Source organism: Physella acuta, unplaced genomic scaffold, assembly GCF_028476545.2.
Source record: "Physella acuta isolate Inbredline_101_S28 unplaced genomic scaffold, ASM2847654v3 ptg000201l, whole genome shotgun sequence".
NCBI lineage: Eukaryota > Metazoa > Mollusca > Gastropoda > Physidae > Physella > Physella acuta.
The window spans coordinates 452,654-470,368 of NW_026731720.1; the positions used below are offsets into that span (position 1 = coordinate 452,654).

General features: G+C 36.7%; 1 protein-coding gene across 1 annotated transcript in view; it reads right to left on the reverse strand.

Annotated features, from left to right (window-relative positions):
* LOC131937166 (ankyrin repeat domain-containing protein 27) overlaps positions 1 to 17,715 on the reverse strand; it is an 86,161-nt gene that overhangs the window by 63,295 nt on the left and 5,151 nt on the right. Inside the window, exons 12-26 of the mRNA XM_059294371.1 lie at positions 17,538 to 17,616; positions 17,316 to 17,381; positions 16,893 to 16,971; positions 16,359 to 16,484; positions 15,339 to 15,528; positions 12,709 to 12,848; positions 12,276 to 12,368; positions 11,865 to 11,973; positions 10,957 to 11,111; positions 10,492 to 10,719; positions 9,484 to 9,633; positions 9,085 to 9,279; positions 8,516 to 8,635; positions 8,000 to 8,158; positions 7,692 to 7,791 (exon numbers count right to left, since the gene is read on the reverse strand). Coding sequence (XP_059150354.1) covers positions 7,692 to 7,791; positions 8,000 to 8,158; positions 8,516 to 8,635; positions 9,085 to 9,279; positions 9,484 to 9,633; positions 10,492 to 10,719; positions 10,957 to 11,111; positions 11,865 to 11,973; positions 12,276 to 12,368; positions 12,709 to 12,848; positions 15,339 to 15,528; positions 16,359 to 16,484; positions 16,893 to 16,971; positions 17,316 to 17,381; positions 17,538 to 17,616 — 1,989 coding nt within the window. The remainder of the gene's footprint in view (positions 1 to 7,691; positions 7,792 to 7,999; positions 8,159 to 8,515; positions 8,636 to 9,084; positions 9,280 to 9,483; positions 9,634 to 10,491; positions 10,720 to 10,956; positions 11,112 to 11,864; positions 11,974 to 12,275; positions 12,369 to 12,708; positions 12,849 to 15,338; positions 15,529 to 16,358; positions 16,485 to 16,892; positions 16,972 to 17,315; positions 17,382 to 17,537; positions 17,617 to 17,715) is intronic.

Consider the following 17,715-nt stretch of genomic DNA (forward strand, 5'->3'; position numbering starts at 1 on the left):
GTGAGTGTGTCTGTAAACACGATAACTTGAGTACCGTTACAGCTAGGTTGATGAAATTTCATACATAAGTATTATGAATCATGGAAACTTGATATGTGTAATGGTTTCCCGCGTTCTTTTTACTTTCTCGTATATACGAAGTATAGAGAAAGTATTGTAATCGTGCAAAAAAATCTCTTGAAATTTTAACAATTTTCACCGTATTACACCTCAGTCCTTCATCACATCCGAAGTATAGAGGACTTATTTTAATCGGGCAAAAACTATCAATCCAGATTTATCAAAATTGAGAGGTTTTATGCGTAATCCATTCTGAAAAACTGGGCTTTGCAATCCTGTCCGTATGTCTGTGTGTCTGTCTGTGTGTGTGTGTGTGTGTAAACACGATTACTTGAGTACCGTTACAGCTAGGTTGATGAAATTTCATATATAAGTATTTTATCAAAATCGTAGATCCGTATCAACTTTTGAGCGATTTCCGATAACCGGAAGTGGTACTTTTTCTACTTTGAATTTTTCAAAAGCCTATAACTTGAGTACTATTTCAGATAGATAAATGAAATTTCACACGTAAGTAAAAGATCTAATTCTCTACCTTCTCTCAAATTTGTGAGTAATTTCCGTTGAACGGATGTAGTAATTTACGCTACTTCCGATTTCTCAAAAAAACTAATGTAAATTTTTAAAGTACTAATAATATTGCGCACTATTATGCACTTTTTTATTTGACGTTCACTTGGTGTGCAATTCTTTTGTGTACGAGATTTTATTCTATTTTAAAACTTTAAGCATTTAAAATGGATTAAAAATCATGTCTATAGCTCGAGTTCCCATCCCCTGTTGTTTTATATAAGAATATTCGAGAAAGTTTAGGGGAGATCACTCCCGGTTTATTTTATTTTATTTATTCTATTAATTTGGAATTAATTTCTACTTATAGCTTAGTCGTTTTTAGTTTTAATTCGATTAGAAAAAAAACTATTTTAATTAGTTTTATCGGCACCCCGATTATACTATTTAAAGAAGAGAATACTGAATAAGTCATGGAAGTGGTTTAAAGATTTGCCTAGTTTTCATACTACAACTTATGTTGTTTTTTTCTCTCTAAGCAACAGTGTGTTTTAGTTACTGCAGAACAATCACTGCTACAATCGATTAGTTTTTTTTTGTTTTTACATAGCCACTAGTCTATCAAGGTGCAAAAAAAAAATATTTTTTGTCAGATTTTGTCCCCCCCCCCCCTCTCCCTCTCTAAACGGCCTGCGTTATGCGCCGACCCAAAAAGTGCGCAAACGTGATAGTTAATAATATAAAGAGCTGAAGTATATACAGTCGAAATAAAGAATGTTACGGCATTACGGACTAATTTGTTTTCATCAATTGTGTAACCAAAAAAATAAAGCGGGAGTGATCTCCCCTAAACTTTCTCGAATCTATAATATAATGACGCTGCCAGTCATTCCGTCCTCGCTATAGATTTTGGAACCATAAAAGTATACATATCACATAATCGTGCTTTTCACTTGCATCACAGTGTCTTATTATTAATCATAGAGAAGGTTTTTTTTATATAACGACTTAAATGTATTTTATAGTTGCCACTGTTTTTACTCTTTTGCATAACGTAAAGAAAATATTAAATACACGCGAATTGCTAAAACATATTAAATGGATCAATGTAAAATAGCATTTTCGTTTTGATTACTAGAAAAAATGGGTACATTTTAATAATAGTAGGGTCGATCTAATTAATTAATTAATTAAACTGTTTTGGTTTTTTTTCCAAGGGAGGTAATTTAAAAATAAACTTAACTCACGCTAATACAAAAATGTGAATGCAAAATCCCCAATAAGGAATTATTGTTGGAATAATATAATTAGCTAAATGTGAATACAAATCTGCAGAGGACATTATTGTAAGAGGACATTATTGTTGGAATATTATAATTTGCATGGATTGATAAAAGGCTATATTTTATTTATTTTATTCACTAAACATCATGTTTGCTAATTATAATTTTTAATCAACTATTCCGCACTGTTATAGACGTGTCATCACGTTCATTAGGTGCGCAATGGTTTTAGTCATGAAACTCTATTGTAAATTTTTAAAATTTAAAGTACTGAAAAAAAAAGCATGAATTGATAAAGTGCAATATGGTAGGTAAAACACGGATATTTTAAATACTGCCTTTTATTTATCTTATACACTGAACGTACTATTTACTAATTATTAATCTAAGTTTCCGTTTGCGGACAAGCTGGGGGTTTTATAGTCATTCACTGAATCAGGCGCGTCCACCGGCGCTTGGATAGGGTGCGATTTGGCACCATGGGCTAAACTGTGAGCACTATGCGTTTATGTTTGCATTTAAGTTGTGTGTATGTTATGAGTGTTGTGTTTGTTTTTCGTTTGTGTTTTTCAGCACGATTACAATATTTGCTACATAGTAAGTAAAAACAATTATTTTAATTTTAAAATAGCATTTTAATTATATACAGCATGACTTTTTTAATAACAAGGATTTTAGCAATAGCCACATAACAGTTTTTGTTTTCAACTTATATTTTTAAATCTGAATTAAAAAAAAAACTGCTCATAAAAATTAATTGTCAAAAAGTAAAATAATAAAAATTGTGATTTTGTAATGTTAATCAATAGAAATTTTTTAAAAATTATGGAATATTCAATTTCTTTTCGGGTGGTTTCATGTTTCTTTACAAAAGAATATACAGATATTAACTATTATTAACATCTTAATAATTAACAAAAAGTTAATTTTTTTACTAATTCATGTACATCTGTTATTATTAACATCTTAATAAATAACAAAAAGTAAATTTTTTTACTAATTCATGTACATCTGTATAGCTCAATGTAATCCATACCAGAATAAAATAAAGAGGTAGGTCAGGAGTGACACATTATTTCCATACATTATTTTAACTCTTTGTTGGACTGTGTAGCAGGTTCGGCAGGATCTGACTAAAATTCTAACACAAATGTGTTACCTTTGACACAAACAAATCACATTTTTATAGTCATTCACCTTCATTTAAAATTACAGTAACATTCCTTTACATGATAAAACAACATTCAGGCACTGGATATATAAAAAGTGTAAACATGTATCACAAGAATCAAACAATAGGATAGTGTTTTGTTGAAAATAATTCTGCAAAGATCAGCAACCCCAGTTCTGTATTTAGCCGAAGGACAGCACTTTCATCTGATTGATCAACAGTATTAAACATTAAATTTCAAAATTCTTAACTCTTATCAGATTATTCTGAAATAAAATGTGATTTCACATTAATATATATATATATATATAATATATATATATATATACATTATATATATATATATATATACATTATATATATATATATATATACATTATATATATATATATATATATATATATATATATATATATATATATATATATATATATATATATATATATATATATATATATATATATATATAAATAAAAGTAAATGTATTGCCCAGCATTATTTGTATAGGTTTAAGTTCTGGATAAATAAAATCTTAACATAACACTGGCACAAGAAACATTAAGTCTATCATAACATTTCGTCAACATTTCTGCCATTCCTCAGTTATAAATGAAATTATAATTAGTTTAGGTAAATTGATTAATTATACTGTCTCACAACCATATTAATTAGTGCCACATTATTTATTTGTAGTAAACGAGTATAAAGAAATTTTGATTAATAGTCCAATACTTTCTTAGTCAAAGTAGGTAAATTTAGACCTTTGCACTAGCAGTTAAGGGAATTGATGCAATAGAACACATTTTTGGCAGGTTCTATATTAATTTTGATATTTTACCTTTTTAATGCTTTGTCCAAAAACATAATAAAAATCACAAAAATATTAAGTCGATTACTGATAAATAAATATTTCCAAAAAACATAAACTTATTTTTAAAAAATTGAAAGATTTTAAAAACAGAATACAAAAAAGTAAATTCAGAATTTTTTTTTTTAAATATGTAAATTGTTGCATAGTTTTACCACAAAGAAAAAAAAGTTGCAATCTGATTTACAGTAGCAAAATGTGAGCTAGGTGTTTGAGTGACCTGGGCGTTTGGGTGTTGTGACCTGGGTGTTTGGGTGATGTGACCTGGATGTTTGGGTGACCTGGGTGTTTGGGTGATGTGGGTGTTTGGGTGATGTGACCTGGGTGTTTGGGTGACCTGGGTGTTTGGGTGATGTGACCTTGGTGTTTGGGTGACCTGGGTGTTTGGGTGACCTGGGTGTTTGGGTGTTGTGACCTGGGTGTTTGGGTGATGTGACCTGGGTGTTTGGGTGACCTGGGTGTTTGGGTGATGTGACCTTGGTGTTTGGGTGACCTGGGTGTTTGGGTGATGTGACCTGGGTGTTTGGGTGACCTGGGTGTTTGGGTGACCTGGGTGTTTGGGTGACCTTGGTGCTTGGGTGATGTGACCTGGGTGTTTGGGTGACCTGGGTGTTTGGGTGACCTGGATGTTTGGGTGACCTGGGTGTTTGGGTGACCTGGGTGTTTGGGTGACCTGGATGTTTGGGTGACCTGGATGTTTGGGTGACTGGGGTGTTTGGGTGACCTGGGTGTTTGGGTGATGTGACCTGGATGTTTGGGTGACCTGGGTGTTTGGGTGCCCTGGGTGTTTGGGTGATGTGACCTGGGTGTTTGGGTGACCTGGGTGTTTGGGTGACCTGGGTGTTTGGGTGACCTGGGTGTTTGGGTGATGTGACCTGGGTGTTTGGGTGACCTGGGTGTTTGGGTGACCTGGGTGTTTGGGTGACTGGGGTGTTTGGGTGACCTGGGTGTTTGGGTGCCTTGGTGTTTGGGTGACCTGGGTGTTTGGGTGATGTGACCTGGGTGTTTGGGTGACCTGGCTGTTTGGGTGATGTGACCTGGGTGTTTGGGGACAAGGGTGTTTGATTTATGTGACCTGAGTGTTAACATATCCAATGCAATATTTAAATCTTGTTATAAATAACTACGATGAAACAAAAACAAGTAAAATAACATTGATCAAAGGTTTATTGGTATCTTGATAACAGATACTAGCTTTATAAAAATAAGGTATATTCTTTTTGAGAATACATCTCTCTCTCTCTACAGTGATATAATTTACAACATATTTCAGTATAAACAGAGTACTGCCCTGTGTACACAATGCTTAAGATATGTGTTAGTAACACAGTGTTGTTGGGGATTAAACAACAGAACTTGTGTTCTTCTACACAGAAGAGTTCCTTTAGCTTTCAACATGGCTGTGAGCCTCATCACTCTGACTTGTATCTGGGTCAGAATCATCAAAAAATGATTCCGGGTCACAAATGATTTTAGCTACATCATCGTTGGCCTTTTGTGTAGTGGCCACATCATTGTTGGCCTTCTGTATAGTGACCACATCATTGTTGGCCTTTTGTGTAGTGACCACATCATTGTTGGCCTTTTGTGTAGTGGCCACATCATTGTTGGCCTGTGTAGTGGCCACATCATTGTTGGCCTGTGTAGTGGCCACATCATTGTTGGCCTTCTGTGTAGTGGCCACATCATTCATGGCCTGTGTAGTGGCCACATCATTGATGGCCTGTGTAGTGGCCACATCATTGTTGGCCTTCTGTGTAGTGGCCACATCATTGATGGCCTGTGTAGTGGCCACATCATTGTGGAGCTGTTGCTCGCTAACCTCAACACCATTGGCCAATACTTCAGATTCCAATGATGCTTGTTTTTGCAGGTGGGATGGACAGGTGTGACAAGTTTCCATGAAAGTCTGTGGTTTCACCTGCCCATCTGGCACTGAACTCGGCACGGCACCTGGTGTGGGGTCAGCCTCCACAGTGCAAGAATGCTGGAGGAAAAACTTGGTACAATTGTTATTTGAATTCAAATCAACTGCCGCGTCTGGTGTTAACCCAGAAACCTCTGCAATGCTGGCTTTCAATATTGACTCCACAATGCCATTAGCTAATGCTCTAATACGAATTAAACTTTTTTGATCACTTTCTAAAATAAACTCCCCTTTTATCCTGCCTTTGTCTAATTCTTCATCACAATGAACTGCATTAGTTTTGATATTCAATGAAGCCTGAAAATCAGAGACTTCCACATTGTATTTGCTTAGTTCATTAGAAATATCCCTGCTGCCTCCAACACCAATATTTTCACACAAGAGATCTCCATCCGAGCAGTGGTCAGCAGCGGCTGATGGCCCAGCTGGTACCTCCTCATGTTCTCTAACTTGCCTAGGACTTCTCTCATGACTGGCAACTCCAGTAGAAAAGTTATTTGCACTGCCAGAATTGTCCCCATTAGCCTCAGGTTCAGCTACTGTGTTGGAATTATAGTTGTTGGATGAATTACCTCCCTTGCAAACAAAATCCCTACAATTTGCAGTGGGTTTATGTTGGTCAGGTTCAGTAGCTGATTCAGCAACTGCTTTATTTTGAGAGTTATCTCCCATTAACGAAGGCATTTGGTTATTGGAAAGTGAATTTTCACAGGACAACTTAGTACAAGTTTGTAAAAAATTCTCCTTTTCATTCATTTCCATCTGATGAGAAAACAGGTCTGGTAACTCACTTGAAAAAGTTTGAAACTTTGAATTATCTCCCATTGGAGTAAGATTGCCATCACTAGCAGAACCTGAGTTGGAGATCTGGTCCAAACTTTGAGACTGAAACAGTGAGTAGATATACAAGGGGTCAGCCTTGTCCACTGACTTAGTTTTCCTAAGTGACCCATGGTTGAAAGACAGAATGGAATGGCTGCGCCGTATGACGTCCAGCTTGGGGTAGCTCTTGTCCCGCGTGACAGTCCTGCGTAGGCTGGCCTTAGGGTCAAACGAGCGGATGGAAGCGGTCAGTCGCTGCAGGGTGTGGAGGTCAGTTTCTTCAAATGCTGCAAACAACTCTTTAATGCTGATCTGGTGTTTATTTTCTGGAACATCAAAACATTTTGTTGGTGGGTTACAAATTTAAATACACTAATTAAAGTTTAAATATTGAACAATTATGAACTTAGACATAATTAGTTATTAACCATTTAACTTGATTTTTGAGACTAACAAACACATATTATTTATTTATGTTGCTATATCTTTACAGCTGTTAAGTGAAAATTATAATAAAATATTTTTTGATTGAAAGGGGTCGGCGTGGTCGAGTCGGTAAAGCTCATGGTTGCTAAACCGAAAAGTCTCGAGTTCGAACCCTCGGGCAGATGAGGCTCGTTAGCTGGGGACAGCCACTCTTCTAGGAGAGACAACTCCAAAATTAAACAACTGCTGCCTTGTAGTTTGTTCTTGGTTGGACAAAGGCTATGGAAACAAATCCAAAAAGAAAAGCAGGCTGAAATCGGAGTCAATGGCCTTAATGGCGCATAACCAGTTGACACGTAACGCTTAATTGTGTTGAAAGCGTGTTCGAGTCGGCAAAAAAGCTCATGGTTGATAAATTCAAACAAAGTCTCGAGTTCAAACCCACTGGCAGATAAATCTCGATCCCCTTCAACACTAATAATTAAGAACGAAGAAGAAGAAGAAGAAGATTGAAAGTAGTAAGATCTCATAAGAAATATTCACTATCTCTGATAATGTCCATACAATAGAAGAAAAAACTACACAGTTCACATAATTGTAGGGACCCCTTGAATGCTGTATTACCTAAGGCGTTGTTCTGCTGGTTGTTGATGTTGCTGTTCTGTGATTTTGTCTCATTGAGCTTGAACGTGGCTGTCTCAATCAAGGCATGCAGGGCTGGGTCCTAATGAGTCAAGTCATTAACTCTCTCATAATCAACATTGATATTTTAAAAATAATTTTTTTGTGTAGCACCTTAGCAAAATATTAACTCTCTCATAATCAACATTGATATTTTAAAATATTTTTTTTGTGTAGCACCTTAGCAAAATATCCTACAATAAAAATATTTTAAAAATAAAAAAAAACAATAGTTTGAAATGTGAACATACATCAGTCAAATCTATGGGTAGTTTCCCTTGCTTGTTGACAATTCTGGTGTCAGCTCCAGCATGTAGCAGAATGGTCACAGTGTCACCCTGGTCACGCTTGACTGCCTCGTGTAAGGCTGTGTTCCCTTTATGGTTTGTTACATTCAAACTGGCACCAGACTGGAAGGAATTATTTCTATATCAACTTTATGAATTGTTACATTCAAACTAGCGCCAGACTGGAAAGAATTGTTTCTGTATCAACTTTATGATTTGTTACATTCAAACTAGCATTGGACTCGAAAGAATTGTTTCTATAACAGAAAACTCTGTACAAAAATAAGTCTATTAATTGTTACCATGAAATATTGAATGTAAAAGATCAACAATGGACATGTTCCCACCAAAGTGTATTTTTAACAAGTGTTGTTTCTGTGAGTTGTTTGCACCCTAGTAGCGATGGAGAGCTGACTAGAAAAAGGGAGATAACAATGATGAGATGATATTGACAAGAGTTAAGCAGTAGGAAGAACCCACCTTGACAAGAATCTGTACCCCATTGAGAAAACCATTACTGGCAGCAATCAACAGGGGTGTGTCCCCATTCATCTCCTGGACATCAACTTTAGCTCCGGCCTTCACCAGCATGTCTGTAATCTACAACACAAAATTACTTTTGACAAAACACCAACAAAATGTTATTGAGATATCTAAGTCTAGCAAAGAAAATTTATTTGGGTGGCAAAATGAAACAGAAAAACAATTCAAATGTAAAAAAAAAAAGATTTTTAGGTGTTACTAAAAATATTTACATTCCAACAAGTTAGAGTTAGGGTGTGTATTTGTGGTAGACGAGTTAGAATAGACTTCGATTCTTAGATTTTTATATGGTGTAGAAAGCAGATTAAAGTTTTGTTATTAATGTTTTAACAAGCCTTGGTTTTATTTGGTCTCTAAGGTTTTTTTTTAAAAGGGCTAATAGTACTTTAAGGAAAATTAACAATTTTATCAAATTTTTTTCCTTAACCTAGATAACGCCCTAAGCTTAAAAAAAAACTATGAAAAAAGTTGCGCTGCAAATACTGTATAAAGTTTTATTTCCTTACCAAGCTGTTCCTGGTACAACAGGCCAGGTGTAGAGGTGAGAGCCCCTTGTGGTTCTGTACACAGATGTCAGCGTTGAGTGATATCAGCAGGGCTACGATGTCTGAGTGCCCATGTAGCACTGACATGTGGATGGGGCAGTAGCCCGTGGACGTCTTCAGGTTGACACTCAGCTGCTCCCTCGACTTGCGAGACACCTGTTGGGGGGGGGGGGGGATGCTCTTTTTAGCTACTGATATGTAACTGTTCTTTTTAGTTACTGCTTTTTTCATTTAATGCTCTTTTGAGTTAATCAATAAAGACAAAGCACAGAAAGCTACAATAAAAATTTGCAACAGGCTTGGTGACTAAGATAATCAAATGTGTCTATAATTGAAACAAACATAGAAACTGAAGCTGACCTTCTGAATACCTGTACATTTGTCACACTGACAGAGGGGGTGACACATGTCTGCCAAGGTGGAGGAGGAGGGAGGAGGGAGAGATTCATCATCCTCTTCCTCATTGTTGGGGTTGTAAGCCACATCCTCCAAACCAAAATAAAATTTCACCTGTAAAACAATTGACATAATACACTTTAAGGAAGCGATATATATCCTGAACCCCATTATCAAAGTAGATTTATCGTTTAAAACATTTCCATCTGATTTAGGTTTGCTGGGGAAGTATCTGGTGCCAGGAGTTAATGCAGTCTCATTATAAATTCTTGGAAAATACTGAGTAAGAATGTAAAGCAACACTTGATTACAGCTAGACTTACAGCGGGATATTCAACTTTCCCACTGTAATCTCTATAACCAGCTAAACTTACTAGCTGAATATCTCCCTATATTACAGCTATAACCAGCTAGACTTACTAGCTGAATATCTCCCTGTATTACAGCTATAACTAGCTAGACTTACTAGCTGAATATCTCCCTACATTACAGCTATAACCAGCTAGACTTACTAGCTGAATATCTCCCTATATTACAGCTATAACCAGCTAGACTTACTAGCTGCATATCTCCCTGTATTACAGCTATAACCAGCTAGACTTACTAGCTGAATATCTCCCTGTATTACAGCTATAACCAACTAGACTTACTAGCTGAATATCTCCATTTTTTACAGCTATAACCAGCTAGACTTACTAGCTGAATATCTCCCTATATTACAGCTATAACCAGCTAGACTTACTAGCTGAATATCTCCCTATATTACATCTATAACCAGCTAGACTTACTAGCTGAATAGCTCCCTATATTACAGCTATAACCAGCTAGACTTACTAGCTGAATATCTCCTTATATTACAGCTATAACCAGCTAGACTTACTAGCTGAATATCTCCCTATATTACAGCTATAACCAGCTGGACTTACTAGCTGAATATCTCCTTATATTACAGCTATAACCAGCTAGACTTACTAGCTGAATATCTCCCTCTATGATGGCTTTAAACAACTTCTCCTTTTTCCGTCTTTTGTCTGCCTCCGCTGGGTCCTCTAGTGAGACGGACTGGACATGATAGGATGAATGTTCTGGTTCATACACATGCAGGTCACCAGGTCGCTGACCAGAATAGCGTGAGGTGGACGGTGTGTTGGAGGATATGGAAGATGACCGGGAGCGTGGGGATGTTGGAGACTTGGCCAGCTGTAAGTTGGACACCAGAAACAATGATGAAACAATATTCAAAATCTTCCGCTATTTTATTATTTTTCCATTCTCTTCCAAGATATGAGTTGCTGGTAAGGCCAATATTAATATTTAAGCCTTAAGGTAAATATTAATGTAAGAGAGTTATTACATTAGGGTTGAGTAGACAGAGAAATGATTCAAAAATCAGCACAATGAATCTAACAGAGGAAAGTGGTGTGAGACAAAGGCTACCTGCTGCCTAAAAACCAGAAAGTCTACGCCCTCAGCAGCGACTTGCAGCCACCTTTGAACTTTGACATTCTGGGCCAAGGAAATAGCAGTCTGCCTTTTCCTGTTACAGACAGTTGAGTCAGCACCATTCTCTAACAGAGTCCTCACGATGTTTTCTTGAAAATTCAATAGTAAAAAAATTCTATTAAAAACCATAACAAATCAAGTAAATTTGTAGTTTCAACTATACTAAAGTTAAACATTTAAAAAATGTGAAATTTGATGACATAATCATACTAATATTTAGGCTGGTTAGTTGTAAGGCCAGTCATTTACTTGCCAGTTCTGGGAACTAAGCAGTTCTGTATTGATTAACCCCTTAATCAAGGCTGACTTCAGATTCAATGCTAACAGTTGTCACAGGGTGTGTTTCAAAGCTAGGACCAGGCCAGATCAATTTTAACAAAAGCATGCTGTTTTAGCTGTGATAATGGCCAAAGTTATTCAGCTGAAACTCAATTATGTCATCACTTCAAATTGTCGTGTATTGTTTATAAACAGCCTTTTTCATTACTTTACTTTTAGCAAGGTTTTTACCAAACTAAGGAACAATCCCAAAAAGGAATGCCTCAGTTGATGACCAACTGAATAGATTTCATAAGGGCTGATTCATCATCAGTGTCTGTCTGTTATACTTTGTCAGGACAGGTGGATGTGGTATAAATTCTAAATATAGTTGCTTTATGATACATTAAATGGGCTGGTTAGATACAACTTATCATACTAGGGGCAACTATAATTCTAAATGTTTCTTGCAATGGTAAAAAAACATAAAAAAAAAAACAACAACATAAACATGTTGACATGAGTCCTAATCTGTATAACGTCCCTTTACTGAAATCAAAGTAAATCCAAAAACCAGGACTTACCAAATCCCCATTTGGCAGCCAAATGCAGGGGCGTGTCTCCAACCTCATTCTGGGCGTTTATGTTAAGTCTCCTTAGGTTAGCATCATAAAAAACCAGAGCCTTCACACACTGGGAAGTAAAAATTAAATGTTTAACAATAGAACTGTCAAATGTATCATACAAAACTGCAAAAGTTTAATACTAAAAAGCATTTCATTTACTTATGTGAATTCAATAAGAGGGAGAGTAACAAAGTCTCTACAGTACACAACTCACATCCTCAACACACACACAATATAAGGGAGAGGTTTGAGTACACAACTCACATCCTCAACACACTCAATATAAGGGAGAGGTTTGAGTAAACAAAGGTAACACACAATATAAGGGAGGGGTTTGCGTAAACAAAATCTCTACAGTACACAACTCACATCCTCATGTCCATTAGCACAGCTGAGGTGAAGCGCTGAGTTCCCTTCGTTGTCTGTCATCATCACGTCTGCTCCAAAGTGCAGGAGGAGCAACTGGGAATTGAAATGTCAAAATCTCAACTTGTTAGATTTAAAAACAAAATCACAGTTGATACAAAAATAAAAGTCAATATTTTAGGGTAATTTATTATTTACAAGTGATCGCAGTATTCTAAATACAAAATAAATATGGAATACACAAGATAAAGTAATTAGTTGCCATACTTAAAGCCCCCACCACCTATGTCAGTATCATCACAAGTTTACTGCTATTGGAGCCTGAGACAAAAGCAGGTGCTAACAATACTGACAGTTGAGACAGTTTAAAATTATATAAGCTGAATCTATCAAAGAGAACTTAAAAAACCTCAACTGGAATTCACACAAAACTAACCATAACATTTTGGTAGCCTCTCTGACAAGCCAGATGTAAGGGAGTTAACCCCAAGTAGTCTGTAGCATCTACCACAGCATTATTCTTGATCAGCAAGTCAATCAGTAGAGCCTGGCCATAGTAGGCAGCTATGTGAAGGGCTGGAATCACAAAGATTTAATTAGATTTAATTACTGGGGCCATAGTAGGCAGCTATGTGAAGGGCTGGAATCACAAAGATTTAATTACTGGGACCATAGTAGGCAGCTATGTGAAGGGCTGGAATCATAAAGATTTAATTACTGGGGCCATAGTAGGCAGCTATCTGAAGGGCTGGAATCATAAAGATTTAATTAGATTTAATTACTGGGACCATAGTAGGCAGCTATGTGAAGGGCTGGAATCATAAAGATTTAATTACTGGGACCATAGTAGGCAGCTATGTGTAGGGCTGGAATCATAAAGATTTAATTACTGGGGCCATAGTAGGCAGCTATGTGAAGGGCTGGAATCATAAAGATTTAATTACTGGGGCCATAGTAGGCAGCTATGTGAAGGGCTGGAATCATAATGATTTAATTACTGGGACCATAGTAGGCAGCTATGTGAAGGGCTGGAATCATAAAGATTTAATTAGATTTAATTACTGTGACCATAGTAGGCAGCTATCTGAAGGGCTGGAATCACAAAGATTTAATTACTAGGGCCATAGTTGGTAGCTATGTGTAGGGCTGGAATCACAAAGATTTAATTAGATTTAATTACTAGGGCTATAGTAGGCAGCTATATGTAGTGCTGGAATCACAAAGATTTAATTACTAGAGATAGTAGGCAGCTATGTGTAGAGCTGGAATCATAAAGATTTAATTACTAAAGATAGTAGGCAGCTATGTGTAGGGCTGGAATCATAAAGATTTAATGATTTAATTACTGGGGCCATAGTAGGCAGCTATGTGAAGGGCTGGAATCATAAAGATTTAATTACTGGGGCCATAGTAGGCAGCTATGTGAAGGGCTAGAATCATAAAGATTTAATTAGATTTAATTACTGGGGCCATAGTAGGCAGCTATATGAAGGGCTGGAATCATAAAGATTTAATTACTGGGACCATAGTAGGCAGCTATGTGAAGGGCTGGAATCACAAAGATTTAATTACTGGGGCCATAGTAGGCAGCTATGTGAAGGGCTGGAATCATAAAGATTTAATTAGATTTAATTACTGGGGCCATAGTAGGCAGCTATCTGAAGGGCTGGAATCATAAAGATTTAATTAGATTTAATTACTGGGACCATAGTAGGCAGCTATGTGAAGGGCTGGAATCATAAAGATTTAATTACTGGGACCATAGTAGGCAGCTATGTGTAGGGCTGGAATCATAAAGATTTAATTACTGGGGCCATAGTAGGCAGCTATGTGAAGGGCTGGAATCATAAAGATTTAATTACTGGGGCCATAGTAGGCAGCTATGTGTAGGGCTGGAATCACAAAGATTTAATTACTAGGGCCATAGTTGGTAGCTATGTGTAGGGCTGGAATCACAAAGATTTAATTACTAAAGATAGTAGGCAGCTATGTGTAGGGCTGGAATCATAAAGATTTAATGATTTAATTACTGGGGCCATAGTAGGCAGCTATGTGAAGGGCTGGAATCACAAAGATTTAATTACTGGGGCCATAGTAGGCAGCTATGTGAAGGGCTAGAATCATAAAGATTTAATTAGATTTAATTACTGGGACCATAGTAGGCAGCTATATGAAGGGCTGGAATCACAAAGATTTAATTACTGGGGCCATAGTAGGCAGCTATGTGAAGGGCTGGAATCATAAAGATTTCATTAGATTTAATTACTGGGGCCATAGTAGGCAGCTATATGAAGGGCTGGAATCACAAAGATTTAATTACTAGTGCCATAGTAGGCAGCTATGTGAAGGGCTGGAATCATAAAGATTTAATTACTGGGGCCATAGTAGGCAGCTAAGTATAGGGCTGGAATCATAAAGATTTAATTACTGGGACCATAGTAGGCAGCTATGTGTAGGGCTGGAATCATAAAGATTTAATTACTGGGGCCATAGTAGGCAGCTATGTGAAGGGCTGGAATCACAAAGATTTAATGATTTCATTAAGAGTCAGCAATGGTCATTGTTCTTGATGTCAGCTTGACTTAACAGCATGACACACTGCTGCTGCCCACCATAGAATCACTTGTTATTGACCCAATTATGTGCCCCTTACCACTTCTGACCTACCAATTGTCATCCACCCCTCCCCCCCATGTGTAGCTGACCTACCTGTATATCCCTTGTTGTCTCTAGTGTAGGCTGTGACCAGGTTGGAATTGTTCCGTAAGGTAGACAGCAGCTTGTCACACCTGTCTGTCCCCCCCCCCCCCCATGTGTAGCTGACCTACCTGTATATCCCTTGTTGTCTCTAGTGTAGGCTGTGACCAGGTTGGAATTGTTCCGTAAGGTAGACAGCAGCTTGTCACACCTGTCTGTCCCCCCCCCCCCCCCCATGTGTAGCTGACCTACCTGTATACCCCCTGTTATCTCTTGTGTAGGCTGTGACCAGGTTGGAATTGTTCCGTAAGGTAGACAGCAGCTTGTCACACCTGTCTATCCCCCCCCCCCCATGTGTAGCTGACCTACCTGTATATCCCCTGTTATCTCTAGTGTAGGCTGTGACCAGGTTGGAATTGTTCCGTAAGGTAGACAGCAGCTTGTCACACCTGTCACAAGAACACAGTGGGTGACACAGCTGCAGGTAGATCTCCTCACTTGTCTTCTGGGGTCTCTCCAACATCTGCTCCACTTTCTTCTCCTCGCCCTCCTGCACCAGCTGGGACATTCAAATACATCTCATTACACCATCCTTACATATCGTTACACCATCCTTACACTTATTACACCATCCTTACATCTTATTACACCATCCTTACATCTTATTACACCATCCTTACATCTTATTACACCACTCTTACATCTTATTACACCACTCTTACATCTTATTACACCACTCTTACATCTTATTACACCACTCTTACATCTTATTACACCATCCTTACATCTTATTACATCATCCTTACATCTCATTACACAATCTTTACATCTCATTACACAATCTTTACATCTTATTAAGCCATGCTTACATCTCATTACACAATCTTTGCATCTCATTAAACCATCCTTACATATCATTACACAATCTTTACATCTTAGTACACAATCTTTACATCTTATTAAGCCATGCTTACATCTCATTACACAATCTTTGCATCTCATTAAACCATCCTTACATCTCATTACACAATCTTTACATCTTATTACACAATCTTTACATCTTATTAAGCCATGCTTACATCTCATTACACAATCTTTACATCTCATTACACAATCTTTACATCTTATTAATCCATCCTTACATCTTGTTACACCATTGCTACATCTTATCACAACATCTCTAAGACATGGACATTTTATCACCTTGTGGCCATATCCTTTAAGATAATTTATTTAGGGGTCATCCATAAAAGAAGTCACAAAATTTAATCTCATTTTTCAAGTGACATTGTTTTTTCAACAACTTTTTCCCCCAACACATTTTAACATCCATTTATGTACTGATAGGCCCACATAATTAGTGTTAATTGTTTTACAATTTTAACCCACCTTAAAAAACTCATCAATGATAGAGTTGTGGGAGATCTGTCTCGCTGGTGATGATGTGGATGATGATGAGGAAGAGGACGACGTCTCAGCAGGATCAGTGACAAGGATACTGTTCCATCGTTCCCTCTGTCGGATGCACAAATTCAAACGTTTTAAAAATCCTAACACAACTCTTAAGATATTTTAAAAATAATTTTGATACAGATACATGTATTTTAAAATGTTGATTAAAAATTAAATTTTATTCTTTCAATAAACACCACAATAAATAAAGATCTTTCAAGATGAAATAAGTGGCCAATTTGAATAAAAAAAAAACACATCCAATCCACTATTCAATTAAAGGAGTTCAAACATTTATTTCCTCTTTAATGTTTCCAGTCTGAATAAAAAAAAACCCACATCCAATCCATTATTCAATTAAATCAGTTCAAGCCTTACCTTCAGTGGTTTTATTTCCTCTTTAATGGTTCCAGTCCGAGTAAAAAAAAACACATCCAATCCATTATTAAATTAAAGCAGTTGAAACCTTACCTTCAGTGGTTTTATTTCCTCTTTAATGTTTCCAGTCCGAATATGCTCTAGTGCTGCTTCCACAGAGGCCAAGTAAAACCTGTTTGATAAATTAAATTTACATTTCCTCAACTTTATCTTCAATCACAAGACATAGATTAACAAAGTTAAACAGCGAACCTTAATCTCACTTTAGGGGCATAGCTGACTCAGACAATGCTCTAAAGTCAAGATAAAGAATAGAACACTTCTCATATTGTTAGTAACTAGACCCATTTAAAAATAAGTAAACAAATCGACTGCATAATTAAAAAAAAAATGTGTTAGTTATGCTACAAATGTGTAATATATTTAAAAATGCTACAACTGAAGTATTACCCACAAATTTGTTAGCTATGCTACAAATGTGTAATATATTTAAAACTAATACAACTGAAGTATTACCCAAACTCATCATCGTCAGATGACTTGGCAAAATGAAAATGCCGCATGTAAACAAGATTTGCCATCCTGGAATTTAAAATTGGATACCATTTCTAAAGTAAACATTCAATAAACATCATACATCCAAAAATTCTACCTACACAACAGCAAGTGTACCAATAGAAGAATGTGTTTACCTAAATAGGATTAGAATAAAAAGTCAGAAAAAACATGAGAACTAACCAGTTTGGAATCTCAGATTTGATGATTAGAAAAATCAAAATAGGAAGCAAATCATCACTGGTCATCATTACAACAGTATCTATAGAAAAATGAACAACGACAGTAGACAAGCACACCTAACCCCACGTCCTATATTTTGACATCATTAAACAGAAAGCTGTTTCTGGCAATAGAAATT